The 11,156-nt window shown below is 65.2% G+C and overlaps 1 protein-coding gene across 4 annotated transcripts; it reads left to right on the forward strand.

Moving 5' to 3' along the window:
* Positions 1 to 1,876: 1,876 nt before the first annotated feature.
* On the forward strand, positions 1,877 to 10,789 carry SLC6A8 (solute carrier family 6 member 8; the record flags this gene model as incomplete). 4 transcript variants are annotated; one of them, XM_079727061.1, is made up of 13 exons in its annotated part: positions 1,877 to 2,138; positions 3,641 to 3,772; positions 4,864 to 5,113; positions 5,526 to 5,658; positions 6,659 to 6,793; positions 6,885 to 6,988; positions 7,077 to 7,201; positions 7,841 to 7,953; positions 8,085 to 8,237; positions 8,302 to 8,404; positions 8,495 to 8,595; positions 8,685 to 8,855; positions 9,261 to 10,789. In XM_079727061.1, the coding sequence occupies 13 exons, from the start codon at positions 1,877 to 1,879 to the stop codon at positions 9,399 to 9,401; spliced, it is 1,923 nt and encodes a 640-aa protein (XP_079583187.1). In that variant the 3' UTR covers positions 9,402 to 10,789. The 4 variants fall into 4 exon arrangements, with proteins under 4 accessions (XP_079583187.1, XP_079583186.1, XP_079583188.1 ...); XM_079727060.1 differs by having other exon boundaries at positions 8,085 to 8,222; XM_079727062.1 differs by having other exon boundaries at positions 8,085 to 8,213.
* Between the last annotated feature and the right edge of the window lie 367 nt (positions 10,790 to 11,156).

The following is an 11,156-nucleotide window of genomic DNA, read 5'->3' on the forward strand; positions in this document are numbered from 1 at the left end:
CACAGGCCCGTTAAGGCTCCTCCAGCAAGCCTGGGTGCAGATGCTGCCCCTCCCTCACCTAACAGGTTCAAGCTGGCTCAGGCCGGAACTGCTTTTCTTCCTAAAGCCGCCCGGATGGCTCAGGGTTTAGCTTAACGGGATGAGCCATCTGGGGACTGCAGCGTGGCGACTGGGGAGCCTGGGACTGGGGGCAGGGGTGGGGGTGGGCACACTTCACATCTCCAGCCAGGATAATGACCCCTTCCTTCCCCATCCTATGGCTGCTCTTGGCCCTGGAAAATTCCGAACAGGCTGCTCAGCTGCTGATGGGGAAGCAGCTGAACAACCTTGCCCTTGCTGGGGAGGCCTGCAGGTCCCTGGGGAGAGAAGCATAGAGGGTGCGGAGCTGGGGCCTCTTAGCGGAGGCCTCTGGGGGAGGGTCTGTGCACCTACCAAGCACCAGGGGGCAGCCTTACCCTACTCCTGCCAGAGTCTCACGCACGTCAGGCAGGGGTAGGGGCGGCAGGAATCCCTACCACCCTCCACTTTGGTGACAAGGTGTAGCATTGTCCCTCGGTTGGGCAGGCTCCCCTCTGTCTGCTTAGGAAACTCACAGAGACCTGTCACTCCAAGAGCTGGGACCCTGACCCCCAGCTACCAGGGCTGTGTCCCTCAGGGAGGCCATGGAGGGCCGAATGGCAGGAGACAGGGTCTTGGCAAAGCCCCACAGCACACACCTGGAGGCATACCCACACCCCCGCCCCAGCCGTTCCCCGATTTGGCCAGCTGGGCCCAGCCCTGCAGGAGGCGGAAGCACCCTGCACCCCCTCTGGTCCAGGGAAGCCGGGAAGCTGTAGGCCTTGGTACCCAACAGTGGCCCAAGCCGCAGCTGGGAGTCAGAGAAGGGCCCGAGATGGGACAGGCTGGAAGGAGGAGGGAAGAGGGGGGCCAAGGATGTCGAGAAGGCAGCCAGGGTAGTGGCTGGCCTAGAACCAGGAAGGGCAGGTTAGGAGGGTCGACGTGAACCAGGCCCAGGTGAACCTGGGGTCAGGGGCGGTTCGGCCCCTGGGAAGGAGGTGCTGGCCGGCGCCCCAGGTAGCAGCCATCCAGCTTCCCGCTGGAGCGGCGTCGCCTCCTCGGGAGGAGGGCGGGAGGAGGTGGGCGGAGTGACGGGGAGGGCAGGCGGGAGGGAGGGACGGAGGAGGGGGAGGGGAGCAGTCCAGTCGTGGGGGTGGGGCGACAGTGACATCATCCCGGAGTCGGTTCTTAAGCGGCAGCCGGTCGGGCCGGGGAGGAGAGGCAGGATCGCAGCGCAGTGGTGAGTCGCTGAGCCCGCCGCGGCCCCCAGAGCGGCTGGAGCCGCCGCCGCCGCCGCCGCCGGGAAGGAGGGGCGAGCGCGCCTAGGCCGCCGCCGGGGGATCCGCGGGCGAGCCGAGCAGCCGCGCGGGTCCGGGCCGGGGCGGGGGGCGCGGGCCGCAGGCCCCTGCTCCGGCCGCCGCTTGCAGACAGTGGGCTCCGGTGGGCTCCAGGTGCCACCCGCGCCCCGCTAGGCTGAGCCTCGGGCCGGCCGAGCCGCCGCCGCCGCCGCCGCCGCGGGAGCTGCGGGCAGGAGCCTCGGGAGCCGCCGCCGCCGCCCGGCCGGGCCCCGCCGCCGCCCGCGCGCCCCCAGGCCCCCGACACACATGAGATTCTTCAGGCTCACTTTCAAGTGCTTCGTGGACTGCTTCTGACCGCGCCGCCCCCGCCGTCCCGCACCCCGCCCGCCGCCCGCCCGCCGCCCCGACCCCCGGTCCGGCCGCCCCCGGCCCCCGGCGGGCCCGCGCCTTCGGGCCTCCCCCCCAGTGCCGCCAGCGCCCCCGCCGCCCGCCCGCTCCCGCGGGGCGCCGCGCCCCCGGCCATGGCGAAGAAGAGCGCCAAGAACGGCATCTACAGCGTGTCCGGCGACGAGAAGAAGGGCCCCCTGATCGTGCCCGGGCCCGACGGGGCCCCGGCCAAGGCCGACGGCCCCGCGGGCCTGGGGGCGCCCGGCGGCCACCTGGCCGTGCCGCCACGCGAGACCTGGACGCGCCAGATGGACTTCATCATGTCCTGCGTGGGCTTCGCCGTGGGCCTGGGCAACGTGTGGCGCTTCCCCTACCTGTGCTACAAGAACGGCGGAGGTGAGCGCGGGCCCCTCCCCCGCCTGCCGCCGGCCCCGCCGGGGCGCCCGTGCGAAGTCCAGGGGGTGGGGAGGCCCCCCCGGGACGGCCGGGGGCTGCCCCTCGCCCGCCGTCGCCGCGCGGTGGCCCAGCCGGGCGGTCTCCGCCCCCCCCCCCCCGCCGGTCATGTGCCTGGCAGCGTGTGGGGGGAGGGGGCCGGCGAGCCTCCTGCCGAAGCCGCCGAGCTGCCCCCACAGACTCTGGGCCCCGAAGTGATTGGCCACCGAGGTGGCAAGGAGAGGCCTCCCCCTTGGGGGGGGGGGCTTCCAGAGGTGAGGAGCCCTGGCTGCCCCCGCAGGTCAGGCACACAAGTGGCACATTGTGTGGGCCCCCCACGTGTGCACACACGAACACACACACAATGGGCCACTCTGTCCCTCCCTCTGCTTTCCCCTCCCTTCCCTCCTCTCTTCTCTTCCCCTCTCTCCCCTTCCCTCCCCTCCCCTCCCTCCCCTCTAGCCTGGGCCTGGAACACTGGGTGTCTGAGCCAGGCTTGGGAAGCCTGCAGCCTGGGCCGCCTGGCGCCGCCGCTGGACACACTGCATGCACACCCCATGCCCGCCTGCCCGCCCGCCCCAGCCCAGCTTAGCAACAGCGATGGGCACGCGTGTGTCCTGTGACTGCAAAGCAGCACCAGGGTTGGTGGGAAGCCGCAGTGACTAGATGACGGGTGGGAAACTGAGGCCCAGAGAGAAGGCCTTTGCCCAAGGTCACAAGCAAGAAGGATGCTGAGACCAGAAGCCAAGCAAGCTGCAACCAAGCTTAGCTTTTGAGTAGTGGAGAGTGCCAAGCGGGGGCAAGGGTAGGGGGCCTGGAGAGGAGAAGGACTCCCCCACCCCCAGCCTGAGGTCCCTGCCAGCCTCCCCCAACCTTGTCTCCTTCTGTCCTTGCTCACATGCCCTTTCAGACACCCTCCACTCCACTCCTACTAGCAGACGACTGCTACCCACCTACCCACCCACCCTCTCCCCTGGACCTTCACACTTGCAGGCAAGAGCCTGGGTGCCGGGATAGGCCAGGGCTCCCCTCCCCTCACCCAAGCTCGTCAGGTCTCCGGGCCTGAGCGCCGGCCACGGAGTGGCTTGTGTCCACAAGTGAGTGTGTCCTCCGTGCCCATTAGTTAGGTCACCGTAGGTGAGTAGGGGCAGAAGCCTTGTAGGGGACCCCCAGCCCAGGAAACAGGGCTCTAAGGGCCCAGAGGCTGCCGTAGGCCCCTCGACACTCCACCTCCCCAAGACTGTTCACCTTGGGCCCCTGAGTCAGCAGCCACCCCTTGCACTGATTCACTCAGTGGGAAGTTATGATGGGGCCCGGGCGGAGCCTGAAGCTGGGGCTCCACCCACCTCCCAGGGCTTCTGAAAGCCAGGCTGGCTGGCCTGGCCTGGCTGAGGAGTTTGGGTCAAGTCCCCACCTGGCTAAGGGGCCACCCTGTGCAAGTGGCCACCTTGAGCTTCATCCCCCAGGTGTGTTCCTTATTCCCTACATCCTGATCGCCCTGGTCGGAGGAATCCCCATTTTCTTCTTGGAGATCTCGCTGGGCCAGTTCATGAAGGCCGGCAGCATCAACGTGTGGAATATCTGCCCCCTGTTCAAAGGTGAGCAGCCCCAGGCAGCCCTTCTCACCCTCTCCATCCGGGACCTCTCCCCTTTCCCGCCGCTGGGGCAAATCTGGTACCCCACTTAAGAAACCTCAAGTCTAAGCACCTCGTGCCTGAGCACCAGGCCTGGGATGCCCCCCAAGCTGTGAGGGAGAACCTGGAGGACGTGCAGACCACCTGGCTGACCTTGGGGAGGTGGAGACTAGACTGGGGGATGGACCTCTCCACCAGGGCGAGAAAGCCCAGTCCCAGCAGCGCCCGGGACAGGCCCTGCCGAGTATACTTGGCTTGCTGGGGCTGAAAAGAGGGTGGCTGGGCATGAGACACGGTGGCAGGAGAAGCCAGAGGGCCAGCCTAAGGAGCTGGGATGGGAGCCATTGAAAGTTCAGGGTCTGAAGGGAAGGACCAGTGGCCAGGGTTACCGCCAAGCCCCTTCTGTGTGTGGGCAGTGTTCCCCCATCAGCTCAAGACCCTAGGAGGTAGGTCCTACTGTTACCGTCCTCGGAGGCTGGGGCACAGAGAGGTGAAGTAAGTGACTGGCCGAGGTTGCCTGCTGAGAGAGTGACTGTCTCCCACACTGCCCCAGGTCCCCAGAAAACCCCCCAGCTGCTGGCACGGGAGGCCACTGGGTGGGGGGCAGGTGGAGGCATGGCCTTCCTTCAGCCATCATGGTGGCAGTGGGACCCAGGAGAAGGGGACAGGTATGTGAGACTAGGGAAACAAGAGGACTTGACTCTCAGATGGGGGCAGGATGTGTGCTCTGCTTTGGGGCTGGGGAGGACACAGGAGGTGAAGCAGGGCGGGGGCAGGGAGCAGGGGCTGATTTGGGGGGACAGATTGAGGAGTTAGCCTAGTGCTGGGGACACAGCGCAAGGGAGAGTCCAGGGGGACTTGGAGAGGTCTGGTTGGACAGCAACAGAGAAGGATCTAGTTGCACGGATGGTGGGGGAGGGGGAGGACGGCAGATGCAGGGAGCAGGATGTCAGGGGTCCAGCAGGGACCACTGGCAGTGCCTGGCCAGGTAGATAGTGGGGACGGTGGGGAACTGGCCAGAAAAGAGCCTGCACGGAAACTCTGCTCCTCTCCAGGCCTGGGCTACGCCTCCATGGTGATCGTCTTCTATTGCAACACCTACTACATCATGGTGCTGGCCTGGGGCTTCTATTATTTGGTGAAGTCCTTCACCACCACGCTGCCCTGGGCCACGTGTGGCCATACCTGGAACACTCCCGACTGTGTGGAGATCTTCCGCCACGAAGACTGTGCCAATGCCACCCTGGCCAACCTCACTTGTGACCAGCTTGCTGACCGCCGGTCCCCTGTCATCGAGTTCTGGGAGTGAGTCAGGCACCTCTGGGCCAGGCCCCGCCTGCTGCTGCTGGTCTCCCACACGTAGCTCAAGTCTGCATGTGTGTGCGTGTGCACGCGTCCGTGTGTCAGGGCCCGGCCCTGGGGGGATGAGGCCAGGGATGCGGAGCGGGCGGTGCCTGCCCGCCTGGGGAGGGAAGCGGGGGACTGCTGCTGGGCCCGCTGGGGACGGCGTGGGGCCGGGCTGCCAGGGGCTCCAAGGCTCCGGGGACACAGACTGCAGCGACTCCAGGCTGCAGGCTTGGCCCGGGCCGGCCAGGTGCATGGGGGAGACCGGCTGGACTCAAGGGTTGCGGCGGGTGGGGGGGGCCGCCACCCCAAGGCCTCCCCCAGTCTCCTGGCCCTTTGCTGGCACAGCCCTCATGGGCTTTCCTTCCCCCAGGAACAAAGTCTTGCGGCTCTCCGGGGGGCTGGAGGTTCCGGGGGCCCTCAACTGGGAGGTGACCCTGTGTCTCCTGGCCTGCTGGGTGCTGGTCTACTTCTGTGTCTGGAAGGGGGTCAAGTCAACCGGAAAGGTACAGCTGGGGTAACAGCAGGGCTGGGGGCAGCACTGCCTGGGGGGGTGTGGGTGTCTGCCAGCGACCACTGCTGCCACGGGAGGAGACTGCACCAGGGCCAGAGCCCGAGGAGGGGCAGGGACTTCAGTCCGGCCCACTTGATCCCCACCCCCTGGCTGGAGAGTCCTCCCCACCCTGCACCTCCAGGCCCGGCAGCCTTCCCTCCCGAGTGGAGGGGGAGAGGCCCCGGCAGCGGGTGCCCCTTCCCTGCGGTGGGGGGCATCCCTGGCTCGCCTTCCCTCCCTTCCAGTTTCTCTGGGTTCTGGCTCTGAGTCAGTTTTTGACCTTCTCGGTCTGTCTTTCTCACCTGCCTGTCTGCCCTGGGGGACCCAGCGGGGAGCCTGGACACATCCCTCCCTCAGGGGCTCCCTGTCAGGTTGCGGGGACAACTGTGTGAACAGACACACAATAAGACAGTGTGCCGCGGGACTCGCGGGACACGGCCAGGTCTCTGGAGGGCGGGAGCATTCCAGCAGGGTCCACAGAGCAGCCGCTTGGCGCTGCTTGGGTGGGAGGCAGAGGCCTTTGCTGTGGTCTTGATCTTGCCTCTGTCTCTGGCTAGCTGAGTTCTAATCCCCGGCACCGAGGACCCCCACCTCTCTGCAGACGAGGACCTGGAGTCAGCACGGGAGGCGTGGGACCTGCCTGCGGGCTGCGGCCTCGCTCCCTGCCAGGGGAGGGCCCTGCCTCTCCCTCCCTCTGCAGCTGACCTGTGCTTGCCGTGGGGCTGCTGATGCCCCAGCCAAGCACCCAGCTTCCTTTGGGAGGAGCCGTGGCTCTGATGAGTAGAAGGGGGTGCCACTGGGTGGCCTCCCTCCTCAGCACTGAGCACACCGGCCAGCGGGGGGCGGGGGCAGGCGGGCGGGACCGTGACCTTCCTGGCAGCCCTGCGCAGGCTGAGGGCGCCTAAGGGGGAGGTGGGTACCGCAGGACCCCTCTGAGCAGCCCCGCCCCCCAGGTCGTGTATTTCACCGCTACATTCCCCTACGTGGTCCTGGTTGTGCTGCTCGTGCGGGGAGTGCTGCTGCCTGGAGCCCTGGACGGCATCGTCTACTATCTCAAGCCCGACTGGTCGAAGCTGGCGTCCCCTCAGGTGAGGTAGAGGTCGGGTGGGGGGACACGGTGCGGGAGCAGGCCGGCCTAGCAGGGCTCCTCACACCTGCTCTCCCCTCGCTCACCTCCAGGTATGGATAGATGCCGGGACCCAGATTTTCTTTTCTTACGCCATTGGCCTGGGGGCCCTCACGGCCCTGGGCAGCTACAATCGCTTCAACAACAACTGCTACAAGTAGGCACTACGGCCCTGCCACCCCTGCCCTGCCTGCCCGTGGGCAGCAGGCAGTCTCACCAGCCCATATGGTCCCCTCTGCCCCCAGGGATGCCATCATCCTCGCACTTATCAACAGCGGGACCAGCTTCTTTGCTGGCTTCGTGGTCTTCTCCATCCTGGGCTTCATGGCCACAGAGCAGGGCGTGCACATCTCCAAGGTGGCGGAATCAGGTAAAGACCCCCCAAGCCCCAGCCCGGCCTGCGGAGCAGCAGCAGCCGCTGTCGTAACGTACCATGTACATGAACGCACACAGAATGACGTTCTGAGAAATGAGAACAATTCAAACTCAATTTGTCACATCACTCTGGGCCAGGAGGCCTGGCTGAACAGCTGCAAGGCACAGCTGTTCAGCCATCTCAGGCCAGGCCACGTGGAGCCCCGAGCCCCCATCCATCTGTATCCAGGGGCCTCGGGGTACGTCCTCACACTTGCCTGAGTGTTGTAGAGGGAAAGGTCGGCCTTTTCTGGGTCAGTGGTGATCTGCGACCACAGTAGCTGCTGGAACCCAGGTCCAGAAGGCTGAGCCAGACACGCCACTCCTATGGGTAGAGGTCTACCAAGGGCTTGCGGGAACCTTCCAGCCCCTGGTATGGCGCGCAGGTGCGCACGCACGCACGCACACACACACACACACACACACGAGGGCTCAAGTGGCCCGGCAGTGTCTTGACACAAGTGGAAAGGCCCTTGGCCACAGGGTGCCCTGGCATCGTCCATTACTCTGGTACCGTGGTGCAGGGTGGAGGGGGACAGGATGTAGGTGGGGGGCTCCAGGTGTCCACACCCTGCCCCTTCCCCTTCCCCCTCAGGGCCTGGCCTGGCTTTCATCGCCTATCCCCGGGCCGTCACGCTGATGCCTGTGGCCCCGCTCTGGGCTGCCCTGTTCTTCTTCATGCTGCTGCTGCTTGGCCTTGACAGCCAGGTTTGCAAGGGGGGACAGAATAGAGGGGGCTGGGAGGTGGGGGCAGGGGGGCTGGCGAGCAGAGGGCACACTGGGCGATGGGAGATGGCAGGTGGGTGGGGAGGGGCACGGCCTGAGTTGCCCGGCCACAGTTTGTAGGTGTGGAAGGCTTCATCACCGGCCTCCTGGACCTCCTCCCGGCCTCCTACTACTTCCGTTTCCAAAGAGAGATCTCCGTGGCCCTCTGCTGCGCCCTCTGCTTTGTCATTGATCTCTCCATGGTGACCGATGTGAGTGGGGGCAGGGTGAGGGATGCCCCTGGCCTCAGGCTGCCGGCAGCCACCTTCCCTGACCTGGCTCCATCCCCAGGGCGGGATGTATGTCTTCCAGCTGTTTGACTACTACTCAGCCAGCGGCACCACCCTGCTCTGGCAGGCCTTCTGGGAGTGCGTGGTGATTGCCTGGGTGTACGGTAGGTCTGGGCCGACAGCAAGCCGGGGGTGCAGCACGGTCAGGGGTGGTGCGTCTCTAGCTCTGGCCCTCCGGCCTCACGTTACCCCAGGAGCCGACCGCTTCATGGACGATGTGGCCTGCATGATCGGGTACCGACCTTGCCCCTGGATGAAATGGTGCTGGTCTTTCTTCACCCCGCTGGTGTGCATGGTAAGGGCCGGGAGAGGCTGGGCAGGGCGAGGGACACCAAGGGCCTGCAGCGGTGGCTGCTGGCTGAGCGCGAGGCTTCTCGCCCGCAGGGCATCTTCATCTTCAACACGGTGTACTACAAGCCGCTGGTCTACAACAACACCTATGTGTACCCGTGGTGGGGCGAGGCCATGGGCTGGGGCTTCGCGCTCTCCTCCATGCTGTGTGTGCCCCTCCACCTCCTGGGCTGCCTCCTCAGGGCCAAGGGGACCGTGGCTGAGGTCAGTTCCCCACGCCCCGTCTCCCGCACACCATCCCTCCCTCCCGTTGGGTCGAAACAGGACCTCCATGACCTCCAGAGCGCCCTGCTCCTCCTCCCACCTGCCGGGACAGACCTTTGTGCCAGAGCCTGTGGGCCAGCTCCGAGGGGGGTGTACGGGAGGAGAGTTGGCCCTCCAGGGCCTCGCTCAGGTGGTGGCGACAGAGGGGAGGCCTGTCCCTAGCCTCTGTTCTAGCAGCCATTCGGCCCTCCACTGAACCCTATTTCCCTAGCGTGGGAGTGGGGCCTGGTCAGGAGGGGCGCGGCCCTGGGCCCCAAGTTGGTGGCAGGTGGCGGGAAGCAGAGAGAGGCCAGGGGCAAGCAGGTGCCCCTCCCCAGGGACTCAACGTGTCCCCCTCTCCCGCAGCGCTGGCAGCACCTGACGCAGCCCGTCTGGGGCCTCCACCACTTGGAGTACAGAGCTCAGGACTCGGATGTCAGGGGCCTGACCACCCTGACCCCAGTGTCTGAGAGCAGCAAGGTGGTGGTGGTGGAGAGCGTCATGTGACAGGTGCCCCGGCTCACATCACCAGCTCACCCTCTCGTAGCCATAGCAGCCCCTGCTCTAGCCCCCCACCCCCCCAGGGGGCTTGCCTTTCCCTGACACCTACGGGGTCTGCCGGGGGGGGAGGGGAAGAAGCACCAGAGTGCTTATAACTAAAATAACGTTTTCCATTTTTAATAAAATGCCAAAAATATCACAACCCACCAAAAATAGATGCCTCCCCCACCCCCCTTAACCAAGCTGGTGCACACGCTGCTTCCCAAGCCCTGCTGCCCGCCCTCCAGTGCCCGCTACAGTCACGTCTCACCTGACCCCACCAGGCCCTGCCTGCCTCTCTCCAGGCTCTGCCCAGCACACCCTTGGGTAGCCCCTCACCCCAGGGGCAGCAGTGGCAGCTCGGGGAACAGGGGGACTGGAGAGCAGAGGGGGCAGGCGAGGGAGGGGCAGCGGAACCAAGGTGAATATTTCAGCTGGGCTAGACCCCTCTCCCCCTCCCTACTCTAGAAGCTTAGAGAGCCAGCCAGCAAGGGAACCTTCAGTTCCTGAGCCAATTGCCACCAATATCAGTTGTGTGAGCTTGAGTGCATGTGTGCGTGAGTACGTAGGGTATAGACGTAGATCTCTATTTCTTAGCCAAGGTGAATACCAGGTGTAAATTGTGCCTGTGGGCAAATGAGGCTTGTATTTTGCACATTTTATAAAAACTTGAGATTTCTGCTTGTATATTTCTAAGAGAAACACCCCAACGTCCCTCTCCTTGCCACGCCCCATCCCTTTCAGCCCCTCTTACACCTCTGCCCCAGCCAAGGAGTGTGAATTTATAGATCTCATTTTCATAGGCAAAACAGAAGCTTCAAGCTGTCGAGTGTGTGAGTCTGTCGTGTGGGTATGCACGTGTAGTCCCTGGCCCCAGACTGGGGTGGGAAAAGTGCATGGTGGGGACCTCGGTAGGTGTCCGCACACTCCCCACTCTGCCCACAGGTCGGCAGGCTGAGCCGACGCAGGGCTCTGTGGGGGGGTCCGGACCTGGGGCTGCTCACCCGGCATGCTCAGGCTGGCCCACACCCTGCACCCTGGGCCGGGCGCCCCTGCAGCAGGGATCTGACTGAGGTGGGCATCCGTCCCCCGCCCCAGGGATCCTGCGCGTGGCTCCCACCTGCGAGCTTAAGGCTGACGCACTTTCCACGTCTCAAGTCCTCCGCGTAGCAGCTTCACTTAAACCCACGTCTGTGTCACGTCCAATCCTGAGACAGCCGAGGGGGCCCTAGAAAGGCTTCCCTCACACCCTGATGTGGGCTGGAGGGGTGGGGGGCGGGTGAGGGCGGCGGTCCAGCGGGGACACCCTTACTGTGCTCAAAAGCCACTGCGAACATAGCAATAAAAACATGTCACTTTCCAAAAGCTGGCTCCTGCCCACCTCTGTTTGTCAGGTGCCGGGGCTGCGGGTGGAGGCCTCCCCACCTCGAGCAGCTTCCTTGGGCAAGTATTCGCCCTGAGGGTCTCTGCACCCGGCACTGTTCTGGGAACTTGGAACGGAACAGGGAAGGAAGCCGGCAGGAAGCCTTTTCCCCACGGAGCTGACATACTTGGGGAGCAAGGATAACGGTGTGCTAAAGAGGAGCACGCCGAGTGGGGAAGGTGAGTGTGAAGTCCGGGCGCTGAGGTTTGCGAAGGCTGCCCAAATGCTGCACTGAACAGGTGCTCTTCCGAGGGCAGGCGAGGTAGAAGGCTGGGGAGGAGGCTCCGGCAGAGCCCCCG

The sequence above is a fragment of the Hyperoodon ampullatus genome (genome assembly GCF_949752795.1).
Source record: "Hyperoodon ampullatus genome assembly, chromosome: X".
NCBI classification, from domain to species: Eukaryota; Metazoa; Chordata; class Mammalia; order Artiodactyla; family Ziphiidae; genus Hyperoodon; species Hyperoodon ampullatus.